Source organism: Zosterops lateralis (genome assembly GCF_965231275.1).
Source record: "Zosterops lateralis genome assembly, chromosome: Z".
Taxonomy (NCBI): Eukaryota; Metazoa; Chordata; class Aves; order Passeriformes; family Zosteropidae; genus Zosterops; species Zosterops lateralis.
The window spans coordinates 33,947,115-33,964,196 of record NC_139800.1 but is presented as its reverse complement, the minus strand read 5'-3'; the positions used below and the strand labels follow the sequence as shown (position 1 = coordinate 33,964,196).

Genomic DNA, 17,082 nt, shown 5'->3' with positions numbered 1-17,082 from the left:
CCATGACCTAGTTGAGGTGTTGGGCTGGGTTTGACTCAATGATCTTGAAGGTCTCTTCCAACCTACACATTCTGTGATTCTGTGATTCTGTGATTTATGTTATGGACCCTGAACCATCCATCCTTCACAGCTATAAACACCTTCTTCTCCTTTGTGTCCCTATAGCATTCCTGACTACTGGGAATACTTCAGTGCTGCTGCTGCTGGCAAGAACTTGAGGAAGAGAAGGCATGTCAGTTTTCTTGTGCTTCTAGCTACCTACCAAGAGCCTCAAAAACTGTGTCTGGAGAAGTACTTCAAAGCCTGCCAGCTTCGTTAAAGCTGTGGTGGACACAATTAGTTGACAGCTCCAAAGAGCTAGCCTTCTCTGTTTTCTGCCAAACAGATAGTTTGTTGATCATTTCTCATAACACAGTTAGGAGTATGGCACCACTTCACTGTTTGAATAGTGACTAAAGACTGAGAAAAGGCTATGGCTAGCTATCTCATTGTGCAAGCATGACTAATTTTAAATAAAAGTAGCTTCAATATGTTGTAAGGGCTCTCAGTCCCCCATTTTTTGAGTGCCCAAAATATTCCTCCATCCGCCATCTGTGAGGTCAGGTGAAGATCCCTCTATCAGATCTGGTTAATACACTAGTACTCTAGCTGTCAGTCAGCCCCTACATCACCATATTAGACTACACCTGCTCCTAAAGGAATATCAGCAGACTGTTCAGGTCCCTTCAGACTTAGCACTGCTCTCCCCTTTGGCCTTTCTGTCACTTTGTTAGGAAATAGCTGATTAACCTGGTCTCAAGACAAGTGGAAGTACCTGTCACCAGCTGGAACTGTTGGTCAGGGCCTCGATGGCATAGACAGGGCTTACTGTCCCTGCCCAGCCTTCCCTAGAGCACCCTGCATCCTGCCTTTTCAGCCTCCTGGGACTGCCAGCCCCTGCCCCAGTGATGCCACTGCAGGGATGCTCTCTGGCTCCCCTGAGCACTGCTAGGCCCCAGACTTGATGTTCCAGCAGATCCTCCACTTGGCTGTACTAAGACGGTAAGAAAAGCTGAAGGACCCATGTTATCTATTGCTGCTATCTCTATCGGAGCTGTGTTACAGAGATAAGAGGCTGAAACCTGAGGTATTTTTGTATCATGAAGGACATTATAATGAGTTTAAAAGAGATGCACCAAAGGATAGATAGGTTTATTGTCTGATCAATTAACTCATATCTTTAATTTTTTTTTCTGCATTAAGGATACATAGATGGACTTATATTCTAAAATGTTAATTAAATCGACTTGGATAGATGAATGTGCTGATGTATTACTGTGAGTTACTACTTGAAAGAAGTACTTCTTTCATTAGATGGATTATGTGACCTTAAACATCTGTCCTTGCCTCGTGGAAGAGAAGGGTAGGGTATACTATTATTGCCTTCTTCTTTTAGCAAAGGCTGGTGTGTCACGCTTTTGTGTTATCTGTTGCTTTTCTTGATGCTGTTCTGCCTTCCTCTGCATTCAGTCTTGACATGGACCACACCACTGCTCTCTCTATTTTATGTTATTTGAGGAAATTGATCCATCCAAGATGTAATGTTGTCCTCTCCCTCTTCCTCCCCATGCCTTTTCCTTATCAGCCTGCCCCTGTTACAAAGGCAATGTTCTCAAGAGGCAAGTTTGTAGATTTTCAAAACTTCAGATAAGCCTCTCCAAGTTTATAAAATACAGAAGGGCACCTAGTTGTGAAGAAAAACATGTCCACAGTCTACATTCTTAGCCTGCCAAGGACTCTCAAGGGGTTAGTACTGTCTCTAGTTACTGCATTCTGGCAGAGTGTGTCACTGGGCTGTGCGAGTCTCGGGTGTTTCTGTACTATAAATAACGGTGCTACTTATTAGTAAATGAATCCCTGGAACAATCCAGAATTCCCAGCAGAGGCACTCCTGACGAAGGGCACGTAGCCATGGGCACGCTAATTTTGTGGTAGCCATGGGCACACTGGGTGGTTTACCCTTGAGAATTCACATGACCGGGAAAAGAAACAAAGAGAGCTCTCAGATGACAATAATGTAGTAAAAAGAGCAGAGTGCAGGTTTGGTATGCATGCTAGCAGAGATGTAATAAATCTGTATTTCTACTTTGTTTCATTTATTCTGCCGTGCTGTCAGGGGAGGTTTAGGTTGAATATTAGAAAAAGGTTCTTCGCCCCCGGAGCGGCTGGCCTGGGGAACGAGGGAGTGGTCACGCGTGACAGAGTTTAAGAAACGCCTGGACAGTGCTCAAGGTGTGACTCTTGGGGATGTCCTGTGCAAGGGCCAGTAGCTGGACTCGATGATTCCTGCGAGTCCCTTCCAGCTCCGCATGTTCTGTGCTGCAGTGGGCCGGCTTTCCCCAGGCCAGCGGCCCGCCGGCCGCCCGGGCTAACGCGTCCGGGCCGGGGCAGTGCCCTCCCGCTGACCGCCCGCCGCCGCCGCGGCCCCTGCGCGTCCGGCCCCGCCCCGCGCCGCCCGTGACGCGCCCCGGCAGTGACGGCCCATAAATAACGGGGCGAGACCGGCGCTCCCGCTGCGCCCCTGCCCGCGCCCCTGCCCGTGCTCCAGTCGGCGGCGGCTCCGGCTCCTCGTCCCGGGTGAGTACGGCGGGCCCGGTGCCCCGGCCCGGTGCTCTGGGGCCGCGGCCGCGCCCGCCCGCCCCGCGGGGCCGACTCCGCAATATGGTGGAGCCCGGCGGGGGGTGCGGGCCCTGAGCGGCCTGACCGCCCCCGCCGCCGCCCCGCGGGCTCCGCCGCCCGGCCCGTGTCGGGGCGCTGCCGAGGTGCTCCCGGGACCAGAAAGCGCCGGGAGCCGCGCCCGCCCCAGAGCGGCCCCGGAGTGCCCCGTGCCGGCAGCGGCCCTGGAGACGCCCGGGAGAGCGGGGCGCCTTCCTGCCCGGGCCCGCGGCTCCTGTGCCTGCCCGTCCCGCTGCTCTCTTGCGCTTCTTTCCACGGCCGGGGGACAGAGTAGGAGTGAAGTTTGTGACGTAGCTTTGTGCTGTCCTCTTCAGAATCTCTTGCTGTCTCTGAAATATGCTTGGACTTGGATTCCAGACGGCTCACTCACCTGCTCCAGAGGAGTGAATCCGACTTTTGCTAGGACTGAACCTATTCATGGGGTCTTTGAAACCGTGCAAGGATCTAGTTATCTTCCTTGTCTTTAGGAGCAGGAATAACTTAACTGTGCTTGACTGTGCTGGTTTATTGACCGAAATTCAAATGCATGCCCTGTATGGATGGATCTTAGAAGACACACTACGAATATTGAATAATCATTAAACTAACAGCCCCTCTTCCTTCAGAGGCCAGATTCTGTGCTATTAGATAGTCTCCTGTTCTTTAGCATGCTTTGCAGTTCATGGTGAAACTCAGTTGTACTAGTAGTGATCTAACTTGTAATGCTGTGTGAGAAACGTAACACGTTCCTGTGAGTATTTAAATTCTTGTTAAATGACAGGAGAACTTCTTTGTTACCACTATAACCATTGTCTGTCACTTGTCTTGCTTGTGTGTTCCATGTACAGTGTTTAATCTTATTACAGGCATTACTTTATTGTACATGTATGTTAATATGCCTGCAAAATGTTAACAGGATGCCTTTGTCCTCATTCCCCTTTACGTAATGGGGAAAAGTTTTATTTTACCTCAGGTAGAATATGAACACATTCCTTTTTTGCTGTCATACATATGGGACAGAAAACTGCTGTTGGCTCTTTGACAAACCTAGCAAAAGGCTTTGTATACCACAATCCTTTTGAGGACAGGCTCCTAGTTTACATTTTTGTTGCCTTCATTCATGCAGATTCTTCTGCAACTTAAGCATTATGTGAAATCATTAACGGAATGGGAACTTCTTGCAGATTTAGTTTAGCCTGTGCATGTGTATAGGATAACAGTGTGCTTCAGTGTGTTCTCCTTATGTGGTACTGCATACCCTGCCCCTTCTATAGGGTTCTTGTGGGGAGAGCTGGTAGTATTTTCTCCGTGGGAATACATGTTGGAATGCATGTTTGCATGCAAAGATGCATTTGACTGAAAGATTTGTTGACTGATCAATGTTTGCAACTTGTTTCAGTGAGGAGTATGTAATAGTTCAGTCTAAATTAGCATAAAGGAGATTTATTTTCTGCAGTGGGGAAGTCCAGTGCTCTCCAGGAATGCTAACTCCTTAGCCAGCAGAACAGAGCGAGCCTTAGATGGGCTCCCTCGAAGATCTAATCTGATTAAAGCTATTGGTGGTGGGTTCTTTGTCTGACTTGGACATTCTGAACTAGATTTTTAGTGACTTGTGGACTGTCTTTTTTTTTCATCCTGTCTCAACAGTTAAGTTTTTCTTAATTCTTCTAGAAAAAATAAATTTCTCCAGCACCTGGTTGTTCATCAATGAACTGCTGTATGTACCTCAAAGCCTGTCTTGTGCATATGCTTTACTTTATTATCTAAACTAGGTTTTGGATTTGTAAATTGTTACAATAAGATCTAATTCCTGTATGCATGAATATGAACATCCTGAACACAGTAAATGGGGTGGATCACAAGAAGGTTGTTGATTTCAAAGTTTGGTGCTTAGATGAAGCAGATACAATGGCATAACTCATATATGCTTCATTCACAGGCTGTGTAAGGTTCAAGACCTGGAAAAATGGCATTGGCAGCAATTGATCCACAGCAGGTATGTCTGAATTAGAGCCATAATTTCTTTGTCTAGATCAGAAAAATACATGAGGACTAACACCTTTCTCTTTTAAACAGAACATTGTATCAAGGGTTGCCAATCTTCCTTTGGTGAGCTCCACCTATGATATGGTGTCCACAGCTTACATCACCACAAAGGATAACCATCCTTATCTGAAGTCAGTATGTGAGATAGCAGAGAAAGGAGTGAAGACAATTACATCAGTAGCCATGACAAGTGCTATGCCTATTATTCAAAAACTGGAACCACAAAGTAAGGCAAAGATGAAGCTGTTGATAACTTTAGTTCAACTGATTGTTTTTTGTACTCAGATGCACTTATGGTTTAACATGGTCATGCTGGTCTTGAATGCTGTTTTGGGTAGCTGACTGAACCTGTTGCTTGACTTGTTGCATAACTGATGACACATTGATAAGACTTAAAAAAAAAAAAAGGTTATAATCCAGAGTGAAAGCAGATTCCAGCTTTCACAATACTAAATTGATGGGTGACTTTTGATATGTGAGATGCTTACGCAATCTCTTGCCCAAGACCTTCCTCACCTTTCATTTGGTTTCAAATGCTACTGTTGCAATTTCTTAAACTGAGAACTCATTAAATTTGGAAGCTGTGTCACAAGGCTGTTGTAACCAGAAGCCTGGTTTCATAGAATGGCAGAGGGCCAAGTGTTTCAGCTTCTTTTACCAGTTGCTTGTAAATTATCAAATGAATTTTCTTTGCATGCAAGGATTTTTTTTTTTTCTGGCACTGTAAATCTGCCTTGTTCTTTGGCTTCAAATCTCACTGAGAAGAGGAGAAAACTACTTCAAGGATGTTGCATGAGTTTTTTCAAGAGGAATTTTCAGTTTGAATTGTTTTACTAGGGGAAAAATAACTCTTGAAACTAACTCTTGTAATTTCTTTTTTAGTTGTAGTTGCCAACAACTATGCTTGTATAGGTCTAGACAAAATTGAAGAGAGACTGCCTATACTGAATCAACCCACTGACAAGGTGAGTTCTTTTCATTTATGTATGCAGAAGAACCATACACCCTTCTTTTGTATTATCTCTAAAACCCCAAGGAGACACATTTCAAAAAGCGATGCCCTAAGCACAGCTTGGAAGCAATGAGAAAGTCAAAGGACTATCTGTAGATAGACCTTTGTATCTGTATCTGTTTGTTGCCTTTGAGAGACTATTAAGCTTTTTTCTTTTTAAATTATTTTAAATTGCTCACCACTTGACAACATCTTTCTATGGTTGCAGTTCACTGGTGGGTGTCTTTTAAAACTTTTTCTTGCTCAGTGTAAAGTGCCTGGATTACATTCACTAAAGTTTTTTGAGCTGAAAGCTGTGTGGCACTCATGTTATTTTTTCTCTTGTACGTATTTTTTAGGGCATATTTTCTCCTAGATAACCAATACTTATACAAGTTTTAGCATAAATTTATTATTTCCTGGGTTATGTAGCTCTCACTAGTTAATACTTTCAGTAAACCCATGTATGTCCTACTGCAGGTTGTTGCCAATGCCAAGGATGTAGTTGTTGGAGCCAGAGAAGCTGTAACAACCACTGTGACTGGTGCCAAGGAAACTGTTGCTCACAAGATCACTGGAGTTGTGGGCAAGACTAAAGAAGCAGTGCAAGACAGTGTAGAAATGACCAAATCAGTTGTCAGTGACAGCATTAACACTGTCCTGGGAAGTCGTGTGGTACAGATGGTGAGCAGCGGTGTGGACAGTGCTCTCACAAAATCAGAGACCCTTGTAGACCAATATCTTCCACTTACAGAAGCAGAACTAGGTAAGACCAATTGAAGGTTTGATTTTGTTGGAATGCTTATTTTGGAGAGAAGCAAGCAATCATCCATTTATTGCTTACTTATAGTGGGGAAGTTTCCCCACTGCCTTAATGTTTCCCAAGCTGCCTTTTGCCTTGCTGATTGTAGTAGCAGCATCCTCAAAAGGAAGCAGAATGAAAGTAAGGATTTCTCTGTAAGGTGGTCTATCAGCTAAATCATAGTGCTAAAGGACTACTCAACAAGCTCTGCATTCAGTTACTAGGCAGATAAAATTGTCTCAGACCTCTTAAGCTTTCCTCCAGTCAATTTTCTTCCTTTCTACATACCTAGAGAAAGAAGCTGCAAACGTTGAAGGCTTTGAAGTTGGAGTCCAGAAGCCAAGCTACTATGTTAGACTAGGATCCCTGTCTTCAAAGGTCCGCACACGTGCCTACCAACAAGCCTTAAACAAAGTTAGAGATGCTAAACAGAAAAGCCAGGAGACAATCTCTCAGCTCCACTACACTGTTAGTCTGGTAAGTTTAAGCTTTCACTTGATGTATAAAAAGCATATGTTAGCCTTGGTTTAGAATGAAGAAAACAGCCAAAAGAGTCACAGGAAAACTGGGATTACTTTCTGACTAAATGCATTATTACATTAAATACAAAGAATTTGCCATTAAGAGTGTTCATTGCCATTCAGGAGAGTTCTAAATCAGGCTAAGCTGTGATTTAATAAGCAATTGCTTGTAACTGCAAGCACTGCAGAAATAGAAGTGACATGTTTAAATTTATTTCTGTTTTGTAATGCTGGTTTTGACACATATTTCATTTGGTGAAGAAAGTGTCATGTAATTTAGAAACACATGAGTCCTTTAAGTCCTTTTTAGTAGTAAAATTTCAAATTCTCCTGGAACTTGGTGTCTTGCTGCTTCTGTCTCTGAGCATTTCTGGTATTTCAGTAGTCTTATCCCAGCAAATACTTTTATGTACAAATACCTTTATGACAAACTGTACGTAGAGTCATGGCCTTCTGTACACTTTCAGTTTCTCCCATAGGACGCGGGGTGGGGGAAATAGTTAAGGCAGAGAGAAGCACTACATACCATCTTAAAACTTCTTTCAGTTTTCAATTCATTGATGAGATTAAACACATTCTTATACTTCCCGAAGTTGTTTATACTGATTTTCTGAGGTATTTTAAAAGGAAGTTACAAAACAGTCAAGGTAGAGAAGCCCTAAACTAACTGTTTGGACTCTTGGCTCTACTTCCTTATTTGGCTGTATTTCAGATCGAGTATGCCAGAAAGAATGTGAATAGTGCCAATAAGAAACTTCTTGGTGCTCAGGAAAAGCTTTATCAATCCTGGGTAGAATGGAAGAAAAATACAGGCCAAAATGATGGTGATGATCTGCGTAGTGCTGAGGTAAATAGATGTAAATGTACGCCAGAAGTAAATGTATTGTATCCCATTAAGGTGATAGCAAGCTAACAGTCCCTGAAGTGTGCAACAGAGAGGCTGGCTGCTGAAGCTAAGGGCAGCCGACGTCTGAGAAGTAGTGGATCCAAACTCTTTAAATGAGCCTACTTCCTGCAGACACTGGGATTCATTCTCCTCTCTGGAGAACGCTCATCCTGTTTAGCGTGTGAGCCTGTGTTGGGATATCTGTATGTAGATTAGCTGTGATGTGTCCAGACCAGAATTAATGATTTGTCAGCAGTCTTAGGCACAGACTCACTGAATCCTATATGTAGCTTTCAGGGATAGTTAATTGATTAGAATGTACTTACCTGCTGTGACTTGTTACCCAGAGTAGAAACAAGAATCTGCTTGACTGTTGCTGGGTAGAAGCTATCAGTTTCTTTTCACAAAGTACTTGAGTGTTGAAGAAATATCAAATACTTCTAAATCTTTGACGCTTCAGACTTAAAACCTGGTTTATTATCTGCTATAGCTTTATTTCACTTATATCCCCTTTACTTCACCTCTTTAAGTATCTTGATCAACATAAAGCTGCTACAGTCATAAAAAGACACTAATGTGCTGTTACGCTTGTTCTTTCTAGCACATTGAGTCAAGAACTCTAGCTATTGCACGGAGCCTCACTCAGCAGCTTCAGACCACCTGCCTCACACTGGTCTCAAGCCTACAGGGGCTGCCACAGAATGTACAAGATCAGGTTTACAGTGTTGGGTCAATGGCAGGTGATGTCTACCAGAGCTTTCGGTCAGCAACCTCCTTCCAAGAATTATCAGACAACTTTATTGCAGCTAGCAAAGGACAGCTGAAGAAAATGAAGGAGTCTCTGGATGATGTGATGGATTATCTTGTTAACAACACACCACTCAACTGGCTGGTAGGTCCCTTTTACCCACAACTGCCTGGCATTCAGCATGCTGAAAGCAAAGGTGAATGGGAGGAAAGTTCCAGCCAGAAAGACAAACAGCCTGAACACACTACTGAATAAACTGCATAGCATGCATGTACTCTGCTGACTGACCAAATGAGTGGCCTTGCTAAGTGTAGCTGTCAAAAAAATCAGTTTTCACTGAATACAGGAATAGGGGAATCTACAGGCCAGGACACTTACACATGGGCTGTATTGTATGTAAAAATTCAGAGTAGACTCAAGTGCCTAAGTATTGTCAGCTGACTGTTTTCAGGATGCCCTATTTGTCTGTCAAGCACCTCATTGTGCTTCAGTGGTATTAATGCCAGACAAAACCCACTGTAGCTGAAAGCCTTTGATTTGTTGCTTAATCTCTCCAGAATGATATAAAAGCCTTACATACTGTGAAATGCATTTAAAAGCTCTATAGTCTAGCTATGTACACTTAAATGCTATGTTTACTGCAGATCACACATTTTGTAGTTATGCATCTGACTATCTCAGATTGTATTGCTACATAATTTATAACAAAAGTTCTGTGAGTGCAGAATACCAAAACTGAAAGTGGGGTTTCTGAATGAGTCAGCTAGAGTTAAATGCTGTAACAGCATTAACTGTAACTGTATAAAGTTGAGTATTGGATAAGACAGTAACTTGACCACAAAATCATAGAGTATCTCCAGCTGGAATGGACCTATAAGCATCATCAAGTTCGACTCCTGCTCTTTGCAGGACTACCTAAAAACTAAACCATGTGACTAAGAGCATCATCTAGATGCTCCATGAACACTGTTGCAGTGATTGACCAATAATTATCAACACATTTTTTAATATGCAGTATAAAGGCAAGATTCATGCTGTTTGTACCCAGGTGCCTGCTGTTGTGTGTGTGTTTCTGTAGCCATCATTTTGTAACTCATTTTTGTATGTTAGTAATAAATGCTTTAGTAGCTAAAGCCTGTCTCCTTTGTTTTAAAACAATCTAACTTGCTCTTCTGTGATTCCCTCGAACTGGGTCCAGCAGAAGGCAAGTTTGACATGCAAATGAAGTAGATGTGCACTGAAAATGTTTGTGTATGTATTGATAGATAGATAAGATACTGCTACAGCATTTCCTTCCTCTTGAATTTCTGTATATCCATCCATTGAGTCTTAGCTTTACTGCTGCTTTTGCTGGTCCTTGCTGTTGTCACCTTTAAAGATGACTGAAGCTGTGAGCTGCTGGATGTTCTAATATTGAAAAGAAATGGATATGGACAAAAGAACCCTCTCCTCCCTTTGCAGTAGCTGTTGAGTGTGCATGACATGGCCATCTACCTGCTTAATCTTCTGACTCCCTATAAACAGTATTCACTTCTCAGCTGCATCACCAGTTTTAACTTAACTTTAGTTATCCTTTTCAACAAATAGCGAATGTATGTTAACACTCAGCCACTTCAGTGGAATTGTTCTCACTAAGTCCTGTGAACCTTTCCACTGGAAAATAAGTAGTTACTAAGAAATAAGCTTTCTTGAGCTAGGGCTAAGGTAAGGTAAGGTAAGTTGTATCCTTTTTTCTGATGCATGTCCTATACAACTTTGGGTTGCAATCATCTAGTGTAGCAATGCCAGCCACCATTTTTGAAGAGGTCATCAAATATTGTGAGGCAAAAACGCAGTTCAGAGAAAGCTTACCACATAGTCATACATTGCTAGATGGAACAAATACCTCTACCTGGCATGATGTAGGCACTAAAGCAAATTTATGTGTTGTCCAGCCTTCTAATGTGAGAGGGTTAGTTGTTAGATCGGAGTTGGCCTAGAAGTGTGAGGAAGACTGTTTTAAGCACAATATTAAACGAAATTGTAGCAAAACAGGATTGGAGGTAAAGATTTTGTAACTTAGTGTTTAATAGTCTGTATAAGGGAGGTGTTTAAAATGAAATTAGCATGAGATGGTGAGACTCCTGTGGGGAACCAAGCTAGCTGGGATGGATAATACCTTTGCCCAGGTAGCTTATGCAGAAACAATAGAGACCATGGGAGATGGGATACTCAAAGGATGGAAATGAGGATGCTAATGGCATCATTCCAAAATAGGTCATGTCTCTGGTTCTGGTTCTCCGTTGCTTCAGGAACTTTGGCACATGAGGCCATGTCCCTGTCCCGCATTTGGGATTGGACCCCTGCCCTCTGGTAACCTTATATATTTTTAAGTTAGCCCTGCCCCTGGGTAGGGGGCAGGGGGCAGGGCTAACTTAATGTATGCTGCCCTCGGACCATGCAGTCTCTGTGTTTGTTATTTTAGCACCATTAAAGTTTTATTTTTCAGGCACTCCATCATTCCCACCCCTCTATTTTTGCCGTGCTCCCCCAGCTGGACCGGACCTGGAGTCACAGTCAGCCAGACCGTGATAGACTCCAGCCACGGCCTGAGTTAAGACTTCTGGAGACATAGTGCTTTCAAGAATTAATTTCTTTTTAAGTTTACTGTTACATAAGTCCAGCAAGAATATCCTTTTTATCTTCATTTGCTCTCATACTTGTAGAGTGCATCCACTATTGTAGATGTGCTCAGGAGCTGAATGGGACTAATTAGGTGTGGGAGCAGTGGGCTGTTCAAAGAAGGGAATTTGCATTCTTCTATATGTGTTTTAAATTCTTATTTCTCTGGGACTTCATCCTGAGGTGATCAATCAAATTGAAGCTTTTCAATGTCTTTTAAGGCCTGAGAAATAAACAGCATCATCTAGCATTAGTGCAGGAGCAATGCATTGTGTCTGTTCTGTCTTGTGTTACTGGTTTGTATTCTTGCATGGCTGTCCAGCTTCACTAAATCTCAGCAAGCAGATCAAGTAGAAAGCAAGGAAAACTTGTTACCAGCATAGACCTTCAAGGCACTTATTCTTTACCATGTGCTGTTGGGTGGCCTCTGTTCAAAAGTTACTTGGACTTCTAGCAGCTGACCTACAACTGGTGGCTGCAAGCAGAGCAAGGTGTGGTTAAATGTTTACTTAATGGCTGGGTTCCTGTGTCATGCTGTTGTGATAGGTGCTTGTTTTGTTGGATGCTGCCTACCCCCCCAAATGTTTTTAAGTTTCTATCCACACACACAGAAGTCCTCACGCCCCATCAGAATTAGGAACTCTTCCCTAGTGGAAGAGACGACTGAATAATAGCAAATTGGTATGTTCCTGATTTTTTATTATAGAATAAAGTTCTCTGATTAAGATTATTAGACTAATAAGGAGAGCATTGAACGTTTAAAGTGACTTGCAACTGTACTTGCCTGAGTATCTTACTGCAGGTAATTTAGCATAGCATATGCCACCCTCCAGTCTAACTGCAGCTCTGCAAACAGAACTTGGGGTTTTTCTCTAGTGCAGCTAGAGAGAATAACTATTAATATGTCCACTGGATGGAAGAATGATGCCTTCTAAAGTCTTACTTGGTTTTTTTGCCACTGTTATTTTTGACCAAAGGTGAGGTGCTTCCTCACAAATAAAGAAGAGAAACCTGAGATACTGCCATCTTACCTGTTTCTCTCTAACTGCATGTATTAAACAGCTCAGCTGCACTGCACAGAACCTTGCTTTCTCTTAGTCCAAAATCATGTTTGAGGATATAGCTGGGGCTAGAAAACTATGAGGTTTCTCTGGAACCTTTTAAAAAAGTTAAGACCAGATGTGTTGAAAATGATAGGAAGTAGATTCAACTATTTTCAGCAAAGCAGGTTAACTAGAATAAATGGAAGAATGTCAAAGTCACACAGAACCTAGGATGGTAAAGGTTAGACTGCTAACATCATTATCATTGTAAGGTTATTTGGAGTCTATTTAGAATTCAGAAAATCACTTTTTCTCTTTTAGAGATCACTCAAAAATTGTTCATGCTAGTTGACACTTCCTCTTCCCAGATGCCTTTAACAGAGAACTGTTATTATTATTCAGAGAACTGAATTATTATGATTATTCTATCATTGCTCATAGTTGTTTTTTAGAAAAGCTTTCAATATCAGCATTTGTAAATAGCTCCATATGGTATGCAAGTTTTACAAACATATTTATAGTATTGGTCAAAGCCAAGTTACAAGATTTCTATAAGGCCTGGAGTAGCAGCTAGTTGGCTTCAGTCTAAAAAAGGTAAAGCTTTGGAAATGTCTCCTATTCTTTAAGATTAATATTTTTGCAATAGTCTTTTCCAGAATTTAACTTAGGGTAATATTGTATAGCTAGTAAAATAGATTAAAAGGATTTGGGAAGAACTGATGAATTATTTCTCAGTATTTAAAAAAAAAAGTACCATCAAAAAATTAAACCCTCTAATTAAAAAGATGAAACAGAACTGCACTTATTTTTAAGCATGCTCAGTTATTAATTTGCATGATCAGAGAGTCTTGCATGCAGCAGCCTGCTGGAGGTATTGTGCACAGTGTTTTGTTAAATAATTTTATTTATTGCAAATTCATGGCAAATTTTTTTTCTTTTTAGATAATGCAGTCTCTGATGAGTAAAAATAAGGGCTAGTTTTGAAAGCTCACAAAATGAGAATGCTGTGTCAAAATGCTGGTGGCTCAGTTCTAAAAGCTTGGCAAGAAAGGAATGGATGAATTTGTTAGTATTGACATTAACACTTGTATATGAAGACAGCAAGATGCCAAAGTATGTTTTTGCACTGTTCTGTGTAGGAGTTTTGCTAGTATTATGTCTTTGTAAATGATTTACTGAATCATACAGAGAAATTTAATGAAGAATTATATCTGGTCTTACTCTTTTATTGCAAGAATTGATAGGAAGTTGAAATCAGGGAGTCAGCTGTGAAAAGTGGTGTGGAAGCAAAGGTCTTTTACATAAGCAATCCCATTACACCAAAGGCTTTGCACTGTTTCTGGTGCAGATGTCAGAATATGTGATTTTAATACAATTTTGCAAGGTCAAAACTGAGCTGAGACAGGCATCCAGTCTGTTTTACTCATGCTGAGATACAGTGCAATTTGAAGTTCTCTCATGGCTGTCAAAATCTTACTCTTACATTAAAGGAATCAGGTTCTTCTACTGTATGCATTGAGGAGATGAAGAAACCAGAAACTTAAATTTGAGCAATTATTCTATTGTCACTAAGAACGAAATGGATATAAGTAATAAAAACCTCTTAAATGTATGATAGAGAAAATTCTTACTGGTACTGAACGTGGCTGTGTCCCAGTCAGTTTAAATATATAGAACCATCCATTTGAGTACATTCTGAAAAACTCCATATGGACTACTTAGTCTTGTTAGGATGCTTGTATTTGTACTGAAGTATGAAATACAAGGTCATGTGCTGATAGTGGGGAAACTTGTTGCTTTCTCTTAAGTGCAGTAAATGAGAGTTTTAGGAAAACTGCCATAAGCAGAAAGATGCAAGATAATTCTTGCTGGTAGAAATATGTGGTTCCTGCATTCCTAGTGCCTTTTGATCTTTTGGGAAGCAAAAATTACTGATCTTATTTTGATCAAGCTGAAGTTCTCTAAGTCATCCATGCATTTTATGGTATTCACAGTAGTGCCTGGTTAGCTACATGCTACTTAAGTTCTAAAGATCACTTTTTATAAATAATTAGTATTTCAAAGATCCCTTGTGTCCAATGACTACTTACTCCGTAAGACCAGTAAATTAATATGCAGTGCTTCTGTGTTATGTACAACCCAGTAGCTGAAGCAGCAGTCCTTTTATTTGATATATTGTCTACCCTTCTGACCTGTCTTCATAGCAGGCAAAGCATAGATTTTTCTTGCTTACTGTCTCTCATTAAAGTAAGTCATAAGGCATTTTGCAGTTAGGGAATGCATTAAAATGCCTCTTCAGTCAGTGCTGAGCTTAAGTTACAGAAATGCCTACAAGCTGCTGTTGCTTTGACCATGCAGAACCAAAGTCCTGTCAAAATGCAGCAGTAGTTGTTTGCTGATACTGTGTCTGGCTTCAAGTATGTCACATCACCAACATTAAAACTAACCATATATCATTACAGATGTGAATATTTTTCACTTGGGGAAAAAGCTTATGAGTAAATTGCTTAATTTTATCCCATTTTTCAGAAGTGCCTAAGTAATCTAAGTCCTACAAAGGGGACTTAAGGGTTGGGACTTAAGCTCCTAAGTGTCTTAGGCAGCATTTTTAGAAGTCTGTAACATCCATGTATCCACTGATGTCTCTCTGGCAATTCCCTGTGCTGCTTAGCAGTATAGAATACTACACATGCAGTTTAAAAAGAGGCCAAAGTGAGAGTGCAGTTCCGGGTACTTGTTTTGTCTGAAAAGGTCTGATGCAGTAGGCAGGCAGAGCAACATACCAATTTCCTCAGGGCAGATTACTTTTTATAGTGCACTGATTCTATCAAAAGAAGAAAGGCAAAATTAGTTTAAAAACCTCCTTTGTTAATTTTCCAGTCACCAGTTTCACTAAATTCAGTCTGCTACATACAGTTCTTTTCCATGTCTACTATAAAATCCTGCTTTCTAAGCAACTGATTTCCATCTTGGGTAGTATTTGAGCTGTTGTAATGGTTCATGTATCTTATATGTCTGAGCATATTTCACTCTGTAATCAGGATGTTTAGTCTGATTTCTAGAGATGCTGAGAATCTTTGTGTCCTGTCTTCAGTGAAGGAGTACTGCACAAATTTGTTTAGTTTTACTTTTAAATTGACTGAAATTTCATTCCTACACAGGTTCCAGATTTCACTATTACAGACCTGTCTTCAGAGTCAGATGATGTCCCAGACATTTTGGATTTGGATGAAGAGGATCAACAGGATTTTTCACGCACAAATGGCCCTTACACTACAGGGCAAAGAGCTGAATAGAGAAGCATAAAAATGTCTTTTTGATACAGTGTACCTTTGCCATGTTTAATTTAGATTTCTCCTTTTTAAAGATGAACCTGCCTAGCTTAGGGATTTTGGGGATATTTTTTAAAAAATCAGTACTGTTTCACTTAGCTGTATCAAAAATCTGGGTTTTTCAATGTAAGGAATGCATGCTACATTAACTGGTTAGCATGGGTGGCAGGCTCCCATTCTACAAGCCAGGTATAGCCTAACCAGTGTATCCAACTAATCTAATCTTTGTTGATGATAGTAGCAGGCACGAGAACACCCCAGTGCTTTGCATAAAGGGCTGCCAACCAAAGGAGTTGATGAGGATTTGCCCGCAAAATTTCCCCTTTCAGTCTGTATGAAAAGCAGTGCTGCATCTACCTCTTTGCTGCTGGAAGGGGTAAGAGACTTTGTCTATCTCAGATTTTCTCAAGTTCTTTTAGGCTCTACACCTACAGAGCTTAGACGCTTAGAGCTTTAATTTGGCAAGAGTGCTTTATGCACAAAACGACTTCCTTTCTTCCCACATGCCTTCCGTGTGCAAATACTTTGGCTGTCATGATGCTATCAGTTGTGGTGCCCGAGACTAAAAAGGAATAAATGCTTCAATATTAAAGTGTTTTGGGTATAAGGATAGCATTTAAATAAGAAAAGGGGAAGAGATTGTAAAGAGAAAGGAAAAATAGAGAGTGAAGAGATAAAGACTTCGGACAAAAGAAAATTTGGAAAAACAGAGGGAATTGAATGTAAGGAGAGTTCTGGTGACAGTGATTTTTAAAAAACTGTTTTAATAAAAATCAGTTATTTGCTAAGGATTGGTGAGTCTGCATTTGCTCGCACACAGTGGGAGAGCGAGAAGGGGATTGGAGGCAAACTCGGTAACATTTCTTTCGGAGGACCGGGCCGGGCTGGTCGCGGAGCGCTCTCCGTGTCCTCGGGGCGGCGCTGCAGTCACGGCCTCGGGCAGAGCTCGGGCCCGCGGGACACCGCGCCCTCAGCCCCTCAGGGCCCGCACGGCTGCTCACTGCAGTGCCTGGGAATGAAAGCTGGAACCGCGCAGCCCGCTTGCCGGTGCCAGTTTTTCTTGTTAGGTGTTTTTTTTGTGGTGGTTTTTTTTTTTTTTTTTTTTTTTTTTTTTTTTTTTTTTTTTTTTTTGGTGGTATTTTCTTTTCCCCGCAATCCGTAATTTCTGCCATCCGTTTACAAAACCCTTATTTAAAGGAAGAGCCCTTCGGAGGTACAGCGGCACTCGGACTACAGCTCCCGTGAGGCAGCGCGCTCGTCTCGCTTGGTCTTCGGGCGCTGGGGCGGACGGGAGGTCTCGCGATGGCAGGGGCACGGTCTGGGCGGGCCCGCGCGCGGGAGTTTTTGGCGGGCTCGAG

General features: G+C 41.7%; 1 protein-coding gene across 6 annotated transcripts; it reads left to right on the top strand.

Moving 5' to 3' along the window:
* The first annotated feature begins 2,519 nt into the window (after positions 1-2,519).
* Positions 2,520-17,039, top strand: PLIN2 (perilipin 2). Of its 6 annotated transcripts, none has more exons than XM_083882970.1 (11): positions 2,558-2,616; positions 3,030-3,137; positions 4,366-4,411; positions 4,634-4,690; positions 4,771-4,966; positions 5,623-5,705; positions 6,212-6,497; positions 6,826-7,010; positions 7,767-7,901; positions 8,542-8,832; positions 15,554-16,532. In XM_083882970.1, the coding sequence occupies exons 4-11, from the start codon at positions 4,661-4,663 to the stop codon at positions 15,686-15,688; spliced, it is 1,341 nt and encodes a 446-aa protein (XP_083739096.1). In that variant the 5' UTR covers positions 2,558-2,616; positions 3,030-3,137; positions 4,366-4,411; positions 4,634-4,660; the 3' UTR covers positions 15,689-16,532. The 6 variants fall into 6 exon arrangements, with proteins under 6 accessions (XP_083739095.1, XP_083739099.1, XP_083739100.1 ...); XM_083882971.1 differs by having other exon boundaries at positions 3,030-3,149; XM_083882972.1 differs by lacking the exon at positions 3,030-3,137 and having other exon boundaries at positions 2,567-2,616.
* Positions 17,040-17,082: the final 43 nt, after the last annotated feature.

Bases quoted from the DNA above. Each gene is read 5' to 3' on its own strand.
- PLIN2 (XM_083882969.1), top strand. From the start codon at position 4,661: ATGGCATTGGCAGCAATTGATCCACAGCAG. The intron at 6,498-6,825 runs GTAAGACCAATT...CTACATACCTAG, and splicing joins ACTTACAGAAGCAGAACTAG to AGAAAGAAGCTGCAAACGTT. The intron at 7,011-7,766 runs GTAAGTTTAAGC...GCTGTATTTCAG, and splicing joins TCCACTACACTGTTAGTCTG to ATCGAGTATGCCAGAAAGAA.